The 21,570-nt window shown below is 42.2% G+C and overlaps 9 protein-coding genes across 9 annotated transcripts; 3 read left to right on the forward strand and 6 right to left on the reverse strand.

Annotated features, from left to right (window-relative positions):
* Nucleotides 1–1,825: 1,825 nt before the first annotated feature.
* Nucleotides 1,826–3,178, forward strand: F4813DRAFT_378125 (chaperonin 10-like protein). Its single transcript, XM_049245310.1, has 2 exons — nt 1,826–2,640; nt 2,697–3,178. The coding sequence occupies exons 1-2, from the start codon at nt 1,954–1,956 to the stop codon at nt 2,703–2,705; spliced, it is 696 nt and encodes a 231-aa protein (XP_049094348.1). The 5' UTR covers nt 1,826–1,953; the 3' UTR covers nt 2,706–3,178.
* A 296-nt stretch (nt 3,179–3,474) lies between these two features.
* Nucleotides 3,475–5,529, forward strand: F4813DRAFT_384070 (putative C6 transcription factor; the record flags this gene model as incomplete). Its single annotated transcript, XM_049246020.1, has 6 exons — nt 3,475–3,584; nt 3,649–4,145; nt 4,217–4,511; nt 4,598–4,742; nt 4,780–5,238; nt 5,272–5,529. 6 exons carry the CDS (start codon nt 3,475–3,477, stop codon nt 5,527–5,529), a joined length of 1,764 nt encoding a protein of 587 aa, XP_049094349.1.
* A 72-nt stretch (nt 5,530–5,601) lies between these two features.
* Nucleotides 5,602–6,596, reverse strand: F4813DRAFT_378132 (uncharacterized protein). The gene is made up of 2 exons (XM_049245311.1): nt 6,373–6,596; nt 5,602–6,301 (listed from the first exon to the last, which is right to left on the reverse strand). Exon 2 carries the CDS (start codon nt 6,094–6,096, stop codon nt 5,824–5,826), a length of 273 nt encoding a protein of 90 aa, XP_049094350.1. The 5' UTR covers nt 6,097–6,301; nt 6,373–6,596; the 3' UTR covers nt 5,602–5,823.
* A 326-nt stretch (nt 6,597–6,922) lies between these two features.
* F4813DRAFT_384071 (uncharacterized protein) lies at nt 6,923–7,694 on the forward strand (the record flags this gene model as incomplete). The annotated part of the gene is made up of 3 exons (XM_049246021.1): nt 6,923–6,964; nt 7,011–7,589; nt 7,665–7,694. The coding sequence occupies 3 exons, from the start codon at nt 6,923–6,925 to the stop codon at nt 7,692–7,694; spliced, it is 651 nt and encodes a 216-aa protein (XP_049094351.1).
* Nucleotides 7,695–8,000: 306 nt separating this feature from the next.
* Nucleotides 8,001–12,053, reverse strand: F4813DRAFT_394745 (P-loop containing nucleoside triphosphate hydrolase protein; the record flags this gene model as incomplete). Its single annotated transcript, XM_049247602.1, has 2 exons — nt 8,001–11,930; nt 12,003–12,053. 2 exons carry the CDS (start codon nt 12,051–12,053, stop codon nt 8,001–8,003), a joined length of 3,981 nt encoding a protein of 1,326 aa, XP_049094352.1.
* Nucleotides 12,054–12,312: 259 nt separating this feature from the next.
* On the reverse strand, nt 12,313–14,986 carry F4813DRAFT_401294 (putative GMC oxidoreductase; the record flags this gene model as incomplete). Its single annotated transcript, XM_049248389.1, has 1 exon — nt 12,313–14,986. The coding sequence occupies one exon, from the start codon at nt 14,984–14,986 to the stop codon at nt 13,040–13,042; it is 1,947 nt and encodes a 648-aa protein (XP_049094353.1). The 3' UTR covers nt 12,313–13,039.
* A 2,157-nt stretch (nt 14,987–17,143) lies between these two features.
* F4813DRAFT_384074 (uncharacterized protein) lies at nt 17,144–17,878 on the reverse strand (the record flags this gene model as incomplete). The annotated part of the gene is made up of 1 exon (XM_049246022.1): nt 17,144–17,878. One exon carries the CDS (start codon nt 17,876–17,878, stop codon nt 17,144–17,146), a length of 735 nt encoding a protein of 244 aa, XP_049094354.1.
* Nucleotides 17,879–18,388: 510 nt separating this feature from the next.
* F4813DRAFT_384075 (cytochrome P450) lies at nt 18,389–19,453 on the reverse strand (the record flags this gene model as incomplete). The annotated part of the gene is made up of 5 exons (XM_049246023.1): nt 18,389–18,505; nt 18,545–18,562; nt 18,666–18,949; nt 19,019–19,093; nt 19,429–19,453. 5 exons carry the CDS (start codon nt 19,451–19,453, stop codon nt 18,389–18,391), a joined length of 519 nt encoding a protein of 172 aa, XP_049094355.1.
* Nucleotides 19,454–19,919: 466 nt separating this feature from the next.
* On the reverse strand, nt 19,920–21,163 carry F4813DRAFT_378138 (uncharacterized protein). Its single transcript, XM_049245312.1, has one exon. It carries the CDS (start codon nt 20,959–20,961, stop codon nt 20,263–20,265), a length of 699 nt encoding a protein of 232 aa, XP_049094356.1. The 5' UTR covers nt 20,962–21,163; the 3' UTR covers nt 19,920–20,262.
* Between the last annotated feature and the right edge of the window lie 407 nt (nt 21,164–21,570).

The following is a 21,570-nucleotide window of genomic DNA, read 5'->3' on the forward strand; positions in this document are numbered from 1 at the left end:
ATTATTCTTATTTTTTATCTTTTAAATATTTATTTCTTTTAAGATTTTTATTTTAATTATTAAATTAAAATTGATTTTTAAAATTAATTTTATTAAAATAATATTTAAGTTTTTATTTTTAAATATATAAAAATCTTAATAAATTTTATATTTAACATTATAATTATAATTTAAATTAATATTAATTCTTTTATATTTATTAAAATTATTTTACCGCTTTTTAAAAATCTTTATAAATTATAATAATCTTTTTTAATAATTAAATTTATTTTTAATTAATATTTTTATTTTTATTAATACCATAAATTTATTTAAAAACATCTTTAATTACCTTTTTTTTTAACACTTTTAAAAACTTATATATATTTTTATAATGTTATAACTATTTTTTAAAATATTAAAATCTTATTATATATTTTTTTATAAAAAATAATATTTTAAATAATTATTTAATTTATTAATATAAATTTTAAAATTAATATTAATATATAAAACTATTTTTAAAAATCTTTAATAATAATTAACTTTAAACATTTAACTGTAATAAAAATAATTAATTAATTATTTATTTAAACTTTTTAACTTTTAAATACCTTTATAAATAATATTATAACCTTTACATAATTATTTTAAGTTTTATATTTTAATATATATATACTTAAATAACTTTTTAAGATTTTATATATATTTTAATAATGGTTGTATGACGGCGATACGTAAGTACCTTATCGGAGATAAAGTACCTTGCCGTTAATATTAAAAAAAAGAACAATGTATCCATTATTATAAATATAAAAAGATATTATCTTATTAATTACTTTTAAATAAATTTTTTCTTTTTTAAACATTTATAATACATTAATTTTAATACCATTGTTTATTATTACTTTATTTATTACTTTTATCATATATACGTATTTATTAACATTTAAATTATATATTTAAATTATTATATAATTTTAAAGTAATATTTTAATATAATTTAAATAATTAATTAATTTTTTATTAATTATATTTAATTTTTTAAATAAAACTTTTATAAAATCTTAATTATTTAAAATTAATATTATTAATAATTAATCTTTTAATAAAATTCCTACCTTTATTATTATTTCCGGTTAAAATTTAAATAAATTAAATAATCTTTTATAATTTTAAATTTAAAATATTTAAGAAAAAAACTTAAATTAAATTTTAAATTTTCCATATATATTAACGTTATTAAAATCTATCCACTTTTAAAACTAATAACTTTAAATAAATAATATAAATGTTTCATTTTATATATTTTAATTATTAAAATATTTAAATTTAAAATTTAATAATAATATAATAAAATTTATAATAAAATAATAAATAAATAATATATATTAAATAAATAATATATAAAATTAATTAATAATATTCTTAATAATTTAATTTATTAAAATAAAATTATAAAAACATATATTATACCGCTATTTTATATGAAACTAGGGATTTTCAAGTTACCTAACATAGCTGTCGCATATAATAAGTAATGACATTTTATGACATTACAAGTTACCTTTTGGTCAAGTGGATAATCTGACAATAGTTAACTAATCTGTCAATCATATGAGCTAAGGGCGGACTCCAAATTCCGATCATCATTAAACATGGCTATATCTTTTAAATCCCGTCTTAGTAGCACGAATACCTTTCCTCGTAATGTTGCTTCACTATAAGTCGTGACTTTCAAATTGCAAATTTTGGTCTTCGAAAGAAAGTCAGGCCAAAATATTATAACAACGCAAAATTGAACTCCTTGGAGAGTATGTCAAGAGTAATCCGTACAAGTAAGTTATCCCATTCAACATACATGCATACAACTCTCTAACTATACGAAATTAATATGTTAGATGAACAGTTATCTAGACAAAGCCTTCCTCGTTTAATTTCTAGACCAAAAGACTTCTCGTTCTTCTACACATAATGCCTTCCAACTTCGCAGCGTGGCTTCCTGCTAAATGCGTGAAGCCGTTACAGATTGACCCAGCCCCTTACACACCACCTGGAGCAGGCGAGATCGTGGTTAAAAAGAGAGCCGTGGCCATCAATCCCGTTGACTGGGGTAAACAAGAGGCGGGGAATATAATCTTAGGTTATATTAATTATCCCTTCATTCAGGGTGGCGATGTAGCTGGAGATGTTGTAGAAGTCGGCTCTGATGTGAATCGCTTTCGTGTTGGAGATCGAGTTATTGGACAAGCCGTAGGGGCGGCTTCTTCGTCAAACAATCCTGTAGAAGGTGCCTTTCAGCATTACACGGTTATTCGCGAGCACCTTGCTACCGTTATTCCGGCCTGGATGTCTTACGAACAGGCGTGTGTATTACCGTTGGCGCTGCTAACAGCCGCCTACGGTCTTTTCGACCCTGGCTTTCTAGCACTCGACCCGCCTACCGTTCCTCCCCCGTCACCTAATTCTATTCAGAAGGCAATTGTCATCACGGGTGGCGCATCTAGTGTGGGAAGTAATGCTATTCAGCTTGCAGTATCGGCAGGGTACCAGGTCTACTCGACAGCATCACCTAAGAATTTTGCATATGTCTCGAGGCTGGGCGCTATACGCGTTTTTGATTACCATAGTACTACTTGGGTTGACGATTTAGTTTTGGAACTTCGGGGAAAGACGTTAGCGGGAGCATTTGCAGTCGGAGATGGTGCTGTCGAAACCTGTACTAAGGTGATATGCCAATGTGACAAAGTCGAGAAGAAGCTCGTTGCTTATGCTGGGTCTTTGATACCCTTGGATAACTTCACCTCCACTACAAGCACCGTGAGGTTTCTAGGGTCAATGATGCTTCAACTTGGCCAGAGAGCCCTAGTATCATCTTATACAGGGGTGCGTACCAAATTTATCGTGGCTGAAGACATATGCGAGCCGGATAATGTCGCCAGTCGTTTGGTGTTTCGAGATTTCCTTCCACGCGCACTGGCATCTGGACAGCTGGTGCCTGCTCCGGAGCCTCTTGTGATAGGAAAGGGGTTGGAGGTGATCCAAGAAGGGATGGAGCTTCAGAAGAAAGGGGTATCAGCACAGAAGATTGTAGTGTCGTTGTAACGCGACTGGTTTTATTTTCTTCACCTTTAGTATGATCAGCGAGACTATTCCTATTAGATAAATTGTTTATATCTCTACCATTAAATGAATACTCTTGAAAATTGTTATGAGACCTTACGCTGTATGAAGATAATACATGGACTGCCCGATAAAAATGGGCCCGGATTTCGGTAGTATAACTCCGATCGTTACCTCCGGAGATAGGGGTTTACTAAGTCTGTCCGGATGTGAATGCTACTTACCTTATATTCTATCTTCGCCTATATATTATATTAACCCGAGTTACGACTCTGAGGGAATCGTCGGCTCCGGACTTCCGCCTCTGCCCCGTCCTCTGCCTCCGCTTCAATATTATGAATTGTAAGTAGGTCAGCACACTCAAGATCCGCTATGGAAAGGAGAGGTCCAACCTACTCAGTTCCTTATGGCCAGGCCTGCATGCAATGTTTTAAGTCTAAGTGCAAATGTGTCTCTCGGCCTGGCGGGGATGGCTGCAAGAGGTCAGTACAACTACCTATTCTATCAATTATCATATTTACCTGACGGTTGACCTTGATCATCCAGATGTTATCGACTTAATAAGCAGTGTCACTCCTCAGACTCAATTCGCAGACGAAATACACAAAGAAACCATGATTCTGCGGCCAGGATTCCTCAGCTGGAAGGGAAACTAGAAGGGCTCGTATCGCTCCTTCAATCCATCACTAAGTCCCCTGATTCGTCCGATGCCCTGCACAAGCTTCTGAATGAGGGGGTAGTTAATAGCTACGAGCAACAACAGAATCTTAATACTCCTAGTTTAACCCCTAGTAATGTCGTTGGGTATAACCCCGTTCCTAGTGATAATGATGGTTCGATTATTCCACCCCTGAGTTCATCATGTCAACCAGAGATCAATGCCCCGTCCAGTACTCACACGTTTGCCTACGAGCCGCCTGCTAACGAAGTCGACGCTTATTTTACCGTCTTTCGTTCCCAGTTACAGAAACACTTTGCATTTGTCTATATCTCCCCTGATATAACAGCACAGCAGCTACGCCAAACTCGGCCATTCCTGTTCCGTGCTATCATGGCAGTTTCTTCCCCTTCCATGCAACAGAGAAGAGAAAGGGGAAAAGAGTTAAAAAAAAAGTCTTGACCCAAAATGCACTGGTTAAGAATCAATCAAATCTCGACTTGCTGCTAGGTCTGTTTACATACGTAGCTTATAGCTTCGATCCGTTTCTTAATAGGCAAGGCACATTATCTCGTCTGATGATGATAGCATTATCTCTTGCAGGTGACCTTCATCTCAACGAACCCCTACCTGAAGACGTTCATATGATAGGCCCTCTTACACCTGGGTTTTCCAATGGTTGTGGGTACCTGGTCGAGGACGCGTTAGAGGGGCAGCGAGCCGTGCTAGGGTGCTTTGTCCTGAGCTCCATGTGTGTACCTTCAAGTCATGTTACTATCGCCCTTACAGTTATTATTAGATTGAAAGATATTACTAACTCAACATTATCCCTAATAGAATATCGTCTTATTATGCCCAGATGGATGCGATGAGGTGGACGCCGCAAATGGAAGAGGCGCTCAGTCTAATGGGATTTAATAAGGAATGTCCAACCGATGAAGCAATTGCATTCCAAGTTCGTTTACAAATCTTTGTGCAAAGAGTCCGAGAATCGCGAAAAGCAAGTCACTCTTCCCTAGGCGCAATGCCCCTCCCGGGTTCATATTTACTACAAGGCATTACATGGGAAATTACAAGAACTTAAGGGGTTCTTGGCCCCTGAAGTACAGAACCGATGTAAGATGGGAATCATTTTAAGACATCAAATCGTTACTAATATAATATCAGAAATCCTTATCGCGCAAATTCATTATACTGAACTCTGCATAAATGAAACAATTCACACACCGAATTCGCAGCTGCCGCTAATGGGGGCTGGTAGCAATACAATTGGGTTGGAACGCCTAGTGTGCCTATGGCGGTCCGTAAACGCTATCAAGTCATGGTTAGACATATTTTTTACTCTATCACCTTCTGAATTGCGAGGCCTCTCATTTCTTTTCTGGGCACAAATGGCACGCTGCGTTGTAGTTCTCTATCGATTATCAACTATTGAAGATTCAGCCTGGGACTGTAAGGCCGTGCGGGACCACGTAGATGTGCGTCTAGTACTTAGCCGTATATCTGAAAAGTTGGAGCTAGCTGGCAGAGAAACGGGACAGCACCTTGATGGCAACATCTTCGTACAGCTTGCGAAATTACTTCAGAAGTTTCGTTCATGGGTTATTACCAAGATCATGTTAGATGATACTGGAGACGCACAAGTCTGGGCATATACTGATGCTGCAATCAGTGGCAGTAGCGTAGCCCAAGTTCAAGGTGAAGCTGAACGGCTCGTGGGACTTGGGGACGAGAACTGGTGGGATGAATTCTTCGTCGGGTTCAAGTAAATTTTTACGAAGTACGTATTTGATAGATTGCATCTTGCAATACAACAATGGTTAGGTACTTGAGGACAACAGACTCAATCAAAGCTTCCAACCTTTCAACCAAGACCTAGTTGTGCAAAGGTATCGCTTTAAGGGCCCCTATCAACCCGCTTACAGTTTCAACAAGGAAGTTCCAGGGCTGCGCTTTATCGGATGCGACGTTGTACACCTGAGGTTCCTCTTGAGTAGGCTAGAGACTGAAGCTCTGTAACATATTAGCAACAGTATCTACGGGGACCCAATCAATTAGGGTCACTAAGATTGGGATATATCCAAGCTTCTTTGAAGTCCGTATGATTGCCGATATCCATACTTGGTCTGCCCAAGTGCCGGCGGCCCCTTGGCTTGGGCCACCAACTTGGCCAATACGGACGATAGACACAGGTATGATCTTCTATTTGCAACAACAAGTATCCGTTCAACTGCCAATTTAAGTTGCCCGTACCCAGTATTCATTGCAGCAAGGGCATCATCGGCCGGTGCTTCGGGGACCGTTACCTTGCCAGCAAGATTTTTAACTGAAGACATGGAACTGATGAAATAATTTATATGTTACGTTTGCTTGCCGCCGACAGATGGACCAAATCTCGAGTTGCCCGCAGGAACGGTTCAAATGACCGGATCGTGAGACCAAAGTCTAACCTCCACAAATTGTAGACGACGACGTCCACGTCTTTGGCCAACAGGTTGTAGTCCTCTTGGCTAAGCCCAAGAAACGACTCCTCGAGGTTGACTTGGATATATGTAAGCTTGTGTATAAGATGGCCCAGATCATTATCTAGGGATTTAAGTGCCTTCGCTTACCTTTCTTCCTCATCACTTCAACAGGGGTGTAGATATGATTCTAGCTAGACTCTTGAGAATATTTTTCTAAACAATGAGTCCTGCTATTATACTTATTGAAGTTGAATTACGCGAGACATGATTCCAGGTACGAATAATAAAGCTGATGGGACACGTGCCAATTCCCTATGTCGAGCGTTGACACGTTGTTGGGGAGCCATCTGAATTCACGGAGCGGAGGCTATGTGAAAGGTAGCGTTGATGCTAACTTACACGGACCGATAAATACCTACCTAACCTAGGTAGGATCTCATTATGTAAGCAAATTTAGAATTTCATCAGCAGTTGTTCGAATCCGTACGAATGTCATCAATACAATTTCATATATCAATAAACGCCTGCTTAATAATTGACCTCTCAACCCTACTCGATTGATTACCTAGACCACGGCATTAATGAATCGCTTTAATATTATGGATTGCCATTTTCCGTGGCCTAAACAGCCACGAAACCTTGCATAGTATTTACAAATCACGCGTTTAGTCGAGTTGGGCATGATGTTAGTCTAGCAATGCCTATAGAGCTTTCGATCCTCACTAGTGCCAACGCAGCAGTGTGGTCAAACTGGCTATTTTGTACATATCGCTGGTAAATCTAAGGGTGTGTGGTTGACCCTAGCCAAGAAGGGTGCCACAGCCACGACCTCGCTCACATATCCCCAAGCACTTGATGAAGCACTCTGTTACGGGTGGATTGATGGACAGACCCTCAAGGACGATGGAGAGAATGCGCTTACGTCCTACTCACAGCGGTTCACACCGCGTGAACCGCGGAGCAGCTGGTCGAAGCGAAATGTCGCACATGTAGCACATCTTGAACGCGAGGGCCGAATGACAGATGCGGGACGACGCGTCATCGAGGCTGCTAAAGCATACGGGCGCTGGGGATCTGCATACGAGGGCCAAGAAATGGCGGAGTTCCCAGAAGAGTTCCTCGTCTCTATTGTGGCCGTACTCGCAGCAAAAACTGCCTTCGGGGCATTAACGCGGCAGAATCGCTTTTTAATGTGCTATCGCCTGAAATCGCTGAAGACTCAAGCTGGGCGCGAGAAGAGAACATCTGCATTTGTTGCCATGTTAGCGCATGGCGAGGTGCCGTATTCGCAGAAACAATCTGTGCGGTCTTTGAGCCCAACGACGTCAAACAGTAGCTCAGCTAGAAGAGAGAAGAAACCAACTGTATCTAACATTCACCAAGCAGTGCGAAGGTCTGCGCGCGTGTCTCAGCGCACAAGATGCCTTCCCAGCAAATAGAGGGTACTGGTACCATCAAGGATGGCGTAATATCATGGGGATTTGACTTCAACCCAGTATGAAAGACCCTCGTTAACAATAGATACCTACCCATTAGCGGCGGTGGTGGTCGGGTTACATGTAAATAAGATGAGCCCAGCTTTACTATTACACCAAGCCAGAGGTAAGGCTATTCCCACCCTTATTCACATTACATGAGCATTACATGAACATTACTTTCCGTCTTCATCCCTAATTTTCTCGTCTATTAGATTACAGGTATAATCATACGTTTTACTACTTCTTTTGTTTCGATCCGTGTTTCCCTAACCTTTTTTCCTAATTGCGGCGTATACGCTAGATCTGCTGGGAAGCATTCAGTCGATAACTCTCGCTTCGCTCCATCAACTCGCTATGGCTGCCCTTGTCTACAATTTTTCCTCCTTCTACGACTAAAATGACGTCGGCTTTTTGAATGGTATGGAGTCTATGGGTTATAGCAATCACTGTACTTCCTCGTGCAGCAAAATTTTCTATACCCAATCTAACAGCTCGTTCGCTCTCAGCATCCAAAGCGCTTGACGGTTCATCAAGCAGTAGAAGACTCGGATGCCGTACTAAAGCACGTGCAACTGCGACCCTCTGACGTTGACCGCCCGAAAGACGCGAACCATTCGGTCCACATTCCGTGTCGTAACCCTGCGGAAGTCCCATAATGGTGTCATGAATGTTTGCTATACGACAAGCGTCCTCAATTTCGACTTCGCTAGCCTCGTGACCCGGACGAGCGCCAAGGCCGACGTTAAACTTGATGCTACCATTAAACAATGCACTGTCTTGTGGTACGACAGCAATATTCTCGCGGAAATCGGCGTTATCGCGAAGGGAAATATCCATTCCGTTTATCTCCACAGACCCTGCTGACGGGGAATACATTCCCTGGATGAGGCTCATGATGGTTGATTTTCCAGCCCCTGAAGGTCCTACAATGCCGAGAAATTGGCCGGGTTGGACCGTGAAGGAAACTCCCCCAAGACTTGGTTGATCTGGTCGAGATGGATAGGCAAAAGCAACATTTCGGAATGCGACACTCGCGCCTTTGGATGCTTCCGAGTTTCTTTTCGGGGACTTGCTCTCTGCTTCCGCTTCTATATCGCGGCCACTATTCCCGTCCGCGAAGTTGTGGCTATCTGCTAAGCCAAGGATCTCTGAAGGCTTAGCAAGTCTTCTATCGCTTCCTAGATTAATAAGGCTCAGTGTTCTCGATGCCGCACTCTTGGCTCGCGAAAATTCAGGCGCGAGGGAAAACATCTGACCCCATAATGTCGCACTAACCAGCATCGAGACTTGCACGATATAAAACTGCGTCTGGGTGTATTCGCCGCGCATGATAAGTTGTGAACCCCACCAGTAAGATAGTGAGTAAATAAATAGGCCTGTGCTATTAGCGATGGAGAGGTAGAGAGAGGCATGTAATGCCTCTCCGATCATGCTCGCTTTCGGTTTTTTCAACGCTCTTCGGTACCTGTTGATTATTTCATCCTCTAACGAAAAACTCGTGACGGTTTTAATCTGATTGACAGCTTCCACAGTTATGCCTATTGCCTCGATAAACGCTTTGTGGCTTCTTTCTTGATGTCGAGAAGTGACTCGGATTTGAAGGATTCCAGCTCCGAGTAAAATAGGCACCATGGCTAAGCAGACGAGGGCAATTTTCCATGCGAAGGCATGACTAATTATTATAGCAACGAAGAAGTTGATTAGGATAGAGAGTGCTGTAGCGATGATGCTCCCGCTGAACGCTGCTATTGAGGCGCCATCCTTTGTTATAATAGTGAGAAGAGATGTTGGCGTTCGATTCTCGGAGTTATGCCATTCGACACTCTGATTTAATAATGTCCTAAAGCTCAGAATACGAACTCGATAGACCAGGTTCTCCGATATTCTGCCAAAAACAGACCAGCTACCCACATTAGCAAGGAATTCAACGACGGCAAGCATAAAGACGAGGCCGCTGAAGAAGTAACCCAAGTATAGAATACTCGATGCGGTGGCATCACAGGCACTGAGAGCACTGACCGTGTGGCCAAATATCAGAGCCATTGCCGAGAACGTGCAGCCGACGACCATTGCACAAGGCACAGCAATAACAAACCAGCCATAGTCAGGTCTAATTAGCCACCTCATGCCAGCCAGGACATCACTAGATGAGAGAGACTCGCCAATCCCAGCCGGAGCAACCTTGCTAAGAGTGACTTGAGCATCCTCTTCTGCTAATCTACTTTTCTCAAGTTGTAATTCTTTAGTCGCTGTGTCATCTAAAGATTCTGCATCCGTATTATTCAGGGACGATAACTCCGAGCCCTTCCCTGTCGGATTATCTAGACCCTGTAAGGCAAGTAGATTTGCGAAAGCACCGCCCCGTTCTTGAAGCTCTTGGTATGTGCCTTGCTCAACTACTTCACCTCCTTGCATGACGATAACATGATCGACGTGGGAGATTGTTGAGAGTCGATGTGCAATAGAGATAATAGTCCTACCGGTGGTTATTCTGTCGATGCTTGCCTGTATTCTCTTTTCTGTGGTCGAATCTAACGACGCTGTGGCCTCATCAAGAATCAGGACCTTGGGGTCTCGGATTAATGATCTAGCCAGAGCAATCCTCTGAGCTTGACCGCCGCTTACGAGCCCCATGCCAATCTTCGTACCAAACCCTTGATCAAGGGCGTCAATGAAAGTTAGATCAGCTAAATTGGCTGCCTTCTGGACCAGGTCGGAAATTTCCGCGATGGCCCCCCCTTTGCTGGCTGCTTCCTTTAAAATATCACCTGAACAGGTATTAACAAAGTCCTCTAATTCAGCTCCCACAATTATAGATCTAAGGTTCTCGTGTTCGGGTCGAGAGGAGTTCGCAAGGCCAAGAGCAATGTTCTCGAAAATGGAGCGCCTAAAGAGCTCGGACTCCTGTTGAACTAAACTAACGTATCCTCTCAAGTTTCTGGGGCTTAGCAGCTGTATATTTACACCATCGAATGCGACAGTACCGGTAGTCGGCTTATAAAGACGGTTTATCAAAGCTGCGATCGTAGACTTTCCACTGCCGGATTGTCCGACGATAGCGGTATGCTTCCCTGCTGCGAAAGTCAAATCCACATTGTTCAGTGCTAAGCTTTCAGGCCTGGACGGATACGTAAAGGATACACCACTCATTTTAATGCAGCCAAGAGCATTCGAGGGGAGTTTCCCTCCAGAATTAACATCAATGGGCGAATGATGGTCCATATCAGCCCTAATCCTCTCGTAAGCTGAAGAAGCAGCTCCAAAAATTGGAAAAAGGGGCGCGAGTCCACCAAGAATTATACAGGCATCAACAAGTAAGAAAACAACAGTATACACTTGGCCAAAGGTCGCGTCTCCCTTGCCACTGACAGCATCTGCAATCATACGACTTCCCTGCCAGTAAGCTAAAGCGTTGGAGCTGTACGCAATAAAATATAGCAAACCAGCTTGTATGCCAGCAACGACACTTTTCTTCTTTGCAAATTTATGTGCGAGCGCCATATGTTTCGAGAACTTGGCCTCGAGCCTTGGTCCTGCATCAAAAGCCCGGACGATAGCAATGCGAGAGAGTGCCTCTGATGCTATAGATCCCCCCGCGGCGAATGATGTAGCGGATTTCGCAGCGAATTTCTTGAAGAAGTAACTGCCAGCGAAAGTTAAGGCTACGAACGCCGGAGTAAGCGAGAAAAGTATTGCCGCTAAAACGGGTTGTTTGATGAAAGCGACAATAAATGCCGTTACGAAGAAGCTTGATTGACCGATGAATCTGCCAACTTTCTCGCTCGTGCCGGTCTGAATAGCCGTGAACTCGTCATCTAATCGGGCACTTATTTCGCCGGCATGTTTATCGTCGAAGAAGCTAACTTCCTGGCGCAAGATGTGCTGAAGGTAGCGATCCCTCAATCTATGCATTAATCGTTGGGACTGCACGTTCCAGCACACTGTGTACAAATACACGAGAACGAACTGCGCGGCGGCGAGAGCAACAAGTTTTACGAGAATGCCATCAATAGTACCCCTATACTGAGTCGTGTCGATATTTGATCGAACATCGCATGTCAATCCGTTGAGATTATTGACAAGTTCACCGAAAAGGATGGCTATGAGCGGGTAAGGAGTACCGGCCGCTATAGCGAAGATTGCGCCACCAATGACGAGACAGAGGTCCAGCCATGTTGGATTAGAGAACAGAAGGAGATGGATGAAAGTAAAAAGCTTTTGTCGTGCCTATCCGTGCGGTTAGAGACTATATGAAGATCTAGGGGGGGGTGAATAAGTGTATCTGTAAACATTACCTACCAGTTTGTCCTTCGAAAAACTGTCAGTCGGACCTCCCTTTTCTTCCGCCATTGTTGGTGATGCTTTCCTACACACGACCGCACATTCGCATGTTGTCTGGTTGTTGCTGCTAGCAGAAACAGAAAAAAGCACTTAGCACTGGATATCAATATCGCAACTATTGACCCAACTACCCAACTCAAACCCCGGGCCGCGACCGGCCAGGAAATTGCGCATAGCGCATCCAGATAGCTTGGCACTTTCTAGGCACTGGGCGTACCTCCTTTCTTCCCTGTATAATATGGCAGCTGCATGGGTAACGTGGTAGTCGCCTACCGAGTAGGCACCGTTGGAGCACCGTTGGATCTTTTCGGATCTGATAAAAAATACGACGGATCTGATAACCATCAAAAGTGGAGACATACCGGTTCATTTACTCCGTACGACTATTTTTACGTAACTACCCTTGCCATGCCCTCCCTCCCCTTTACTCTATAAACGCAATTCGAGGAATACAAGTACACCATCTTCATCTAACTAAAGCCCTCAGCAGTTGATAAAATGATCTGATAAAATAGCAGTGGGCATAAATGTTACCGTTGCATCCTCTCCCCCACTCCCTACCCGGTAACTCCCCTTTCCACATATTAGTATTCCCCGCCAAGATATTGTCCACACTCCGAGCATCTATAGTTATGACTTGGCACGCTCTAGTTTTGACATGGTGGATCGCAAGTGAGAATATGTCATCTGTACGAAAATGTCTAATAGCTCCTGCTTATTAGAGTAACTAAATTCGCTGATCCTTTCAAGACACAACACATTTCCTACACCTGCCCTCGTTACTAGCTCTTCATCTTAGTATGCCTCTTACGCCCTAGAATTTGCGTTCACTACGACTAAGAACATCGAAGGAGAGTCAACCAAAAAAAAAGTGAAGAATAAGATCGCAAAGTCATAGACAGGCAGATGATTGAATGTGTATTATTCTACTAAGATTTCTAAGCTAAGGGGTATTCAATAAATAAATGACACCTAGTTTTGAAATCAGGATAGACTTAAGCGTCTGAAGAAGCAGCATCTTTTAGGATAGCATCGCTAGCCTTTTCGCTTGCCATGAAAAGAGAAATCAATGGAAATGTTCCTGGAGTCTCCGGAAAGGCTGAAGCATCCACTACCCTCAAGCCCTTCACACCCCTCACACGGAAGTTAGAATCTAGGACAGCGAGGGGATCATCGCCGCCGCCGATAGCAGCCGTGCTTGAAGCGTGGTGCCCATATGCCTGATCACGGACATATTGCTTGAGCTGGTCCTGAGTTTTTACGTCCTCCCCAGGATATACCTCCCTAGTTAAGCCGTCGAAACCCGGTACCGACTTGAAGATCTTACGTGCAAACTCAATGCCATCAACCAGACCTTGTACATCTTTGTCTCCGCCATCAGAAAAATATTCAAAGTTGATCTCTGGAACGTCCCTCGGATCAGAACTGCGGAGTGTGACGGTGCCGGCGCGATTTCGCGAGTGTGATTCCGATATAGTGTAAGTATACACATCTTTAGCACTTAAGACACCAGTCCAATTAGTGTATGGTGGCAAATGGCCTAATATACCCTCGGTTGCGCCATACAAGATTAAATCCCGTTCGCCCGCGCGAGGAGTCACCGAGCTTGTTTTCAAGACGAAGTTAAAAAAGCCAAGAGTTGACCAAGGACCAGTTCCATTCTTTTCCCACCTCTCGTAGCATGGATTCACCTGGCCCTCGGGGACATAGCATTCGTCCCAGAAGGTAAAATTGGTTGGGAACTCCTGGATAACGGGAACTTCGTAATGGTCCTGGAGATTTCGACCAACACCCGGTAAGTCCACAACCACAGGGATGCTGTGCTTATTCAGTTCGGTAGCTGGGCCAATGCCACTGAGTAATAGGATTTGAGGAGTGTTGAAAGCGCCTGCCGAAACAATGACTTCGCGCTTAGCTGTTGCAGTTCGACGTACTCCTGTATTATTTCTCGTAGCACGAGGGTCAGCCATATAGATACTTTCTCCTTCTAGATATTCCACTCCCGTTGCCCTTAAAGCATCGTCTATTAACACTTTTGTGACGAGACTATCAAATCGGACATTCAGTGGTAGGCCTTTCGAAACACCCTCGTTCACCCTGGAACCCGAAGAAAATCGACGACCGAGCTCGTCTTTCTTAAAGCTGATTTGATATACGTCATTCTGAAGATCACGATCTGGGGATACCTCGTTGATATCTTTTTGGGCAATGACATCGAAGTCTTGCGAACTGGCCCTGACTGTGAGTCCCAAGGCAGCAGCAGAACCTTGAGCTACTGCAAGTATCTGTGGCTCGTTCTCGAATAGTGACTTGTCTCCACGACCAACGGGCTGGTATCCAGAAAATCCATGGCCAGGTGTTGAAGGTGGCAAAAAGAGATTGCGCTCTAGCTTTTCGAAATAGTTAAGCATGTGATCGTGAGTCCAACTAGAATCGCCAGTAAGATTTGCAATATTGTCCCAGTCCCAGTCCGACGGTCTGACAGTAAGCCCACCATTATGTGTGTCACAGCCTCCTAGCGTCCCAGCCCGAGGATACCAGACTCCAAGAGGATTTGATCCCTCCGGAGGATCTCGTCCAACCCAGTAGCTGCCATCTGGCTTTTCCCAAACCATTTTGTCGTTTCGAGCAGCCTGGGTTTCATTGCTATAGTCTTTCACATAAAACTCCCAAGATTGAGCGGGATCCCACTGGGCCTCCCCGATGAAAGCAGGAATCAATTGACTATTGTTACCAGTGTAGTTTCTACCTGCCTCCAGAAGGAGTACAGACCACCCTGCTTGGGCTAAATTCACTGCCAAAGGTCCTCCTCCAGGGCCAGAGCCAACAACAATATAGTCGAAATGGTCATCTTCGATGCTCTGCGTGGAATTTTGATACGACGGGGCGGATAAGACTGAGGGGGCAAGGAGAAGGAAGCTTATTATAATTGAGGAGAGCATTATGAAGATTTAGAACCGACGGCTCTATCTTTAAGGAAGGAGTCCAGTTATTGTTAAAGTATGTAAAGTCTAAACATCACGATTGCAATATGAGATTATATACTCTGGTATCTCGTACTAAAAATCACGTTATGGATTCATTATAATATCGCAAACCCAGTTCTGAAGCATGCTCATACCGATCTCGCAATATTAAGCAAGGGTGTCATCGAGGTCTAACTAGGATTTGCTTGTCCATGATGATGATCATGAAAAATTTTATTAATAGTCAAAACACCCTTACTGGGGCCACCTTAGTGGGAGCCACCCATTTCCCATACAAAATCAACAATTTCGCATATGTATATTTAATTTAAGAAAATAAATAAAAGTATACGGTCTTTGATTTTGAATAAGATATTATATTATTATTATATATAAAAATTGAAAAAAATATCAAGGTTAATATTTGTAATAAAGTAAATATAAAAATATACATTAACAATTATACATATAAACTTATATATAAAATTATTAAAGGCTATTAATACTTATAATTTTATCAATTAATATTATTAAATAAAGACCGTTTTAATATAATTTTTAAATTAAATATAAAATATATAACTTATTTATTTAAAAATTTTATTATTTAATTTTATATAATGTTGGGATAACGGTCACGTGACCTCGTCACATGACCAGGGTTATGCCCACACACACCGCCCACGCACAGCCCACGCATTTGTACAATAGATATCTTTCCCCACTCGGGGGAACCCCTCCTCTCTTACCTTAGTACAACCAAATCAGAACACGATCGTTATTTGCATTCCCTTTCATATTATTACGTAATACATAGTCAATCCAACATATAAGAATTTTATTAAATTATTATAAAACCTTATAAACGTTTATAGCTTTTTAAATAAATAAGTTATATATTTAGTTTTAATCGTAAAAATTATATCAAAATGTTACTTATTTAACAATATAGATTTTACATTTATACCATATTAATTAGTAAAATTTATATATATAATTATTAATATACACTCTTATATTCATTTCACCACAAATATTAACCCTACCATTTTTCCAAAATTTTATACCTAATAAAAATCCAATACCATACTCAAAATCAAAAACCGTATATTTTTATCTATTTTCTTAAATTAAATATAAATATGCAAAATCGTTAATTTTGTATAGGAAATGGATGGCCCCCACTAAGGTGGCCCCAGTAAGGGTGGTTTAACTACCATAACTGTTTATCCCAATGAGATTGAAGCCCCTTTGTCAGACCTGAACCGGAGGTAAGGGCCATCGACGTTACCGTTATTGGACGACCCAATGCTACGCCATTATGTCCTATATTCTCTTCGGTCGGCCCGGCAAGGGAATGTGTTGGCACATGCGGTACTACAATGTATTCGCATCTAACATACGGGCTCTCATGCACAATGATGATCAGATAAGATTAAGGTGACATCCTGACTAGGGGTAGGAGTCGAGATCCACACAAACATACCAATCCACCTCCTCAGGAGCGCCTAGTTTCTTAATATGTACAAATGCAGGGGGTCCACTGCTGGATACCTAGTTACATTTTATAAATCTACCATAGGCCACTTGTGCGTCAAGATCAATGTATCGCCCATCATTAATCCCTCAAAATGTTATACTATGAACAATATGTTACGACCGAGGTGATGTTAATCAGAGAATACCGTATAATTACATACTAGCTAGGTAGGAATAGAATATTATATAAATGGCAGTATTTGCAATGTTCTAACGTGCCTCTTAGCAGTGTAAACTGGTGACATTTAAGATACGCACGAGCACCTTTTCTACATCATGTTTAACCTATCAAGCCAATAAATCTTAAAGGGGATGAGCATAATGTATTAATACCAAGCTATATGTGACGAACACAGAAAGGTTGTCTAGTTGGTAGGGTTTCCTCAAGAGACATATGTGCTGGCGGAGCTTTGACGGTACGACAATATGATAGTAAGTCAACTAGAGCTCTTTCTCTCTTCTCCTTAAACGTGATACCTCATGTAGCTATAGCAACTACCAAATAAATAAGTAGTTGAACGAAAATAATGGCTGGATTGGCCATTTAGACGATATCAAGCTCCTAGCACCGGACTTTCTGCTCCTTGCTCAACTTTAGTCAGACTTCGGCCGGAGTGCGAGATTGGATATGAAGTCGAAGTCCTGTTCCCCCTGCGCCTTTGGCTTTTGGTTGTTTGACGGGCGGTTAGATTTGCGCTTCTGGGGAACGAGAAACGGACCTTTATTGGAACCGACGTAGTGTTGATTTGTTGTCTTGTCTGGTAACTTACCGTGTTTCATGTGGCCGTCGTTTCCTATGACGAACTGGCTGGCGCTGCTGAAAGGGATGATGTCGCTCATATTCGCGAGTTCAAGTTCTGGGCCTGCATATGGTTGTTCTCGAGTGCTGATACAATGATTGCAGAGGTCGACAAACTGCTGTACAAGGCGTGCCACTTCGCTGTCTTGGGTAGTAGGGTGGAATTTTTCTTGTCGTCGTCTCTTGAGACATTGATCTCTGGCCTCGATGAAAAGGTAAATGAGCTCGCTAAGTTCCCGGTCAGAGAGGCTCCGAACCCAGAGAACTTTGTCTTTGATAGCACGGAGGAATACGGATTGAAATGCAAGATTGCTGATATCACATTTCTCGTCGTACTTGGATTCCATATAGGCGTCGATCATTCCTCGAAAGACTTTCTTCATTTGCTCTTGGGCGACCCCGGTGGTAGCCCCGTCCGGACCCCAGGCACCAAGCAGTGAGGTCTTGAGGCCATCGGCAACTCTAATAGAGGTCCAACAAAGTCCCTTGCTCTTAAGGATCGATTCGAAATGTTCCGTTGGAGCGTCCATGGCTATCGTGGTATTACACTAGAGGGTGTGTTTTAAAAGGACTATTGGATGGTGGAATGAAGTTCATAGGTTGTTGGGATGTAATATATCTAGGTAGAAGTTATAAATAGTTGAGCAGCTGAGCCGAGAGGTAACGTGTATTTATGTAAATGTTTTCTTAGTAAAAGATGCAAGAGCTGGGCAGTGATAGGCTACAGGTGCGTAAGTGTCAGGCGAGGCAAACAGACAGTTGCTAGGAAACGAGTTCACATGAGCTGTTTGATCGATTCATTACATGTTTGCCAGCAAGGTCGTTAAAGCCTACAAAGATTGCACCTATGTACGCATCTATATGGCGTGTTGAATTTAATGTTCATTAACAACCGTTTACTTTAGTCTTTAGCCCTCGTTGAACTATATGTTACCTAAATCCTCATAGAAATCCTCCCGACACTTAAGTATCAGGTAGGATCCATTGTGACTTGCTGTGAAGTTATCAAATAATTAGAACTCCGCTCGCTATTCCCTCTCCTAACCCACCCCTAGTGCTCCAGCCCCTATTTCGCCGAGGCTACCCGTCGCGCGTCTGAAGTCGAAATACCACAGCGTTTTAGCAACTGTGATAGAAACTTCCGAGTATTCCACAGCCTGATCTACGCATTCTCATGGACCGACCGAAAGTGGGACGAAGGCGTCACGCATGGTCTTTTTTTCTCCGATATTGTGGCACTGTCTAACCACTTTTCGGGTTTATAGGCGAATGAATCAGGGAAGTACTCTACGTTGTGGTGGATGGAATAATTTTCACGCCCGCTACAGTACCCTGAGGGATTATGTGCTCGTCGACAATGAAAGGTTGATCACCAGCGCCGTGAAGGCATTTCCAGAGAACCCCAGAGGCAGGTGGGGACACCCGTAGAGCTTCATCAGTGTAGGCCTGGAGGTAATGACAAGTTGTCAAAGCCGGTCCCCGGATCTCACTCCCAACTGTAAAGGTGGATCTAATCTCATGCACTAGTTTCTTGTAGCAGCCGTCGTTACGTGAGAGGTAGAAGAAAACGGCACAGAGTACTGTTTTTACGGTATCTACAGCTGGCATGTTTCGCTTAGCAAATAGAAATTCAACAAGAAAGGTGGCAGGGTCCAGTATCAGTGACTTACTTGCGACTAGGAAAAGATTTGCTTCAACCCAAAGCTCGCTCTGTCGAAGACCACCACTCTCGGAGTCTAATGCATCTGCGAGAACATAATATTAAAGGTCACGTTGAGCATCCCTATCCCGTCTTTGACGAGACGCGATCATCATCTCCACCACAGAGAGATATTTACCTCTTAACTGGCAGAAAACCCGCAAGCTGGCTAATCCAAGCCGGAACCTGCGAGAATTAAGCCATGCACTGCTCCAGAGCGACCCGGCGTGAAGCGTATGAAACACGAATCTATTCTCCTCGTTAGTCTAGAGGTCGAGGTCGAAAAGACCAGCAACATTAAGCCCTAAGTATTTAGATCGCTCGGTTATATTAACTGGAACGGTCATTTGTATAGCCAATCCTGGCCCCAAGGCAACGTACGACTCTGGTTTCGTAGTCCGACCATTCTTGTATATGTCTTCCACTTTAATGTCAACAACATATCGAAAGCTAACTCCTCGTAGTTGATCTCGCCTTGCAAGGCCTTGATCAATTTAAAGATAAAGTTATTAGGCCCTTGTCTTATAACAGCACCTATATTTAAAGACCAGCTATTGTCTTTACAGGTCAGTATCGTTAGTATTAGAGTAGACTTCGATACAGACTTCTGTTCGAGAAACCATGGAATAGTTACTGACTACCTAACTTGCCTTGGGTAGTTAAAGAAGGGAAAGGAGGGCATAGATGATATATGATGGTGTAACTCTGAACTCAGCTAGGGCCGACCTTATAGTGAAAGAGTTCGCAATGTCCTTGATTACCTACCTATTAAGGTGGTGACAACGGCGTCGATAGGGTGCTCAGTCATGCCTACTAGAACGGACCGGTTACATTTAAATAACTAACGGATAACGACTGAATATCTATCTAACCTCAGGTAAGAAGCCAAGAGGTTATCGGTTACTAGACGCCAGAATATGGGGAAGATCATTTTCCAGTTCTTGATGCTAATGAAAGCGCCTACAAGCTGTTTCAAACTTTGTTTAATTAGTTCCCCTTTTCAAGCTCCTGGATGATATCTTCCACCTTCGCAAATAATAGTTCAGACATAGCCTCATTGATCTCGCCTATTGTAATTGGGGAGACTGATAAATTAGAAAATTACCCAAGTTTAGATTCCTTGATATATGATCAATTGTTCCTTGTCTCCAATACCATGAGTCTTATCAGGACTATAGCAACTTCTTCCCTTGACAATTGATATCGACAGAGCATTCAGGGCTTAGAGATTGACGTTCTTCTCTCAATGATCTCGGTAGCACTCCACTGTCCAACAATCCCATCCTCTGAATCACCTAGAAAGGGATCTTTCTCTGGCTTCGGAATATTCCACGAAGTCTCAAAGTCTCCCACGTCCTCTTCCCCAATAGAGAAGTCCCAGTGGCCGCAGTTCTTAGGGTAAGCGCCCACCATCGTGAACCCAGAAACCAGTATATTGGCTAAACACTCCCGGGCATTGGGACCAGGTATCCCGTGTCCATCGCCTGGTGATAACAGACTAAATTCTGCGCTAGGGCTAGTATTATATGTCTTATGAGCTACACCGGCAGGGATTATGAAAACATCTCCAATGCTAGCCGTCACCTCTATCCCTCCCTCTTCCTTTGCGCCACCCCAGGTATTCTTATCAAGGTCAGGATCCGTATCCGCGACACCAAATCTAATAGTTGCCCTGCCAGAGAGCACGACCATAGCTTCATGGATTCGTGAATGATAATGCGATGGCTGAGTTGAGCCATACCGAAATATCCACTGTGTTTCCCAGTGATTTTTATCGAGCGTGTCATGGATAGCATCAGGTCGACGTTCGGAGGGGGCGACCAAGAGTCCTTTATAATAAAGCAGAGGCCATGGAGAATTAGGTATGAGGCGAGTAGGCGGAAGATAGTACTTCTCAACTTCAACCATGTTCATATGGGATAGTATAACTAGGTACCTAGGTAATAAACCGAAGAGGTTTTATGATCGTAGATAACTCCTTAAGCTAGTTATAGGGGCTTTGGTTGTAAGTCGTACTTAAGGTATGGATTTCATTCGCGAAATCCGAAGCCCCGCACTTTGATTGGCAGCGATAGCATCTTTCATGGCGACGGATTTAAGACTTAGCACTTAACGCTGTCTTGCAGTAAATACTTTGATTCAGCTTTTGCATAGTTATAACATTACCAATTCTGTTTGCCGCAACTTACCCGGCAATTATATCTTATATTAAGTGCTTCATGACAGTTTTGGTATCCTGTGAAAAATATTACTCCTTTTCCCTTTTGAGTATAAGATATATATATGCTGGCTTGACAGTATTACCTAGCTTAGCTTTTTTATAGTATCAACTATCATATATAATAGAAACCTAAGAAAGGAGCACATTAAAACTTAGCCTCATCATCATTATAGTTTATATTACGAGATTGTAATAGTTTATTGGACTTTAGGATGGGTGAAAGCCAATTTTTAAAGGTAGCCATCACTATAATCGATGACTATTATATTGGCCATAAACACTTGATATAGAAGAGCTTCAAG

Source organism: Daldinia decipiens (genome assembly GCF_022478715.1).
Source record: "Daldinia decipiens strain CBS 113046 unplaced genomic scaffold F4813scaffold_77, whole genome shotgun sequence".
Lineage (NCBI taxonomy): Eukaryota > Fungi > Ascomycota > Sordariomycetes > Xylariales > Hypoxylaceae > Daldinia > Daldinia decipiens.

Excerpts from the sequence above, each read along its gene's own strand:
- F4813DRAFT_378138 (XM_049245312.1), bottom strand. The coding sequence starts at position 20,961 with ATGAACATGGTTGAAGTTGAGAAGTACTATCTTCCGCCTACTCGCCTC.
- F4813DRAFT_378132 (XM_049245311.1), bottom strand. The coding sequence starts at position 6,096 with ATGTCTTCAGTTAAAAATCTTGCTGGCAAGGTAACGGTCCCCGAAGCA.
- F4813DRAFT_378125 (XM_049245310.1), top strand. The coding sequence starts at position 1,954 with ATGCCTTCCAACTTCGCAGCGTGGCTTCCTGCTAAATGCGTGAAGCCG.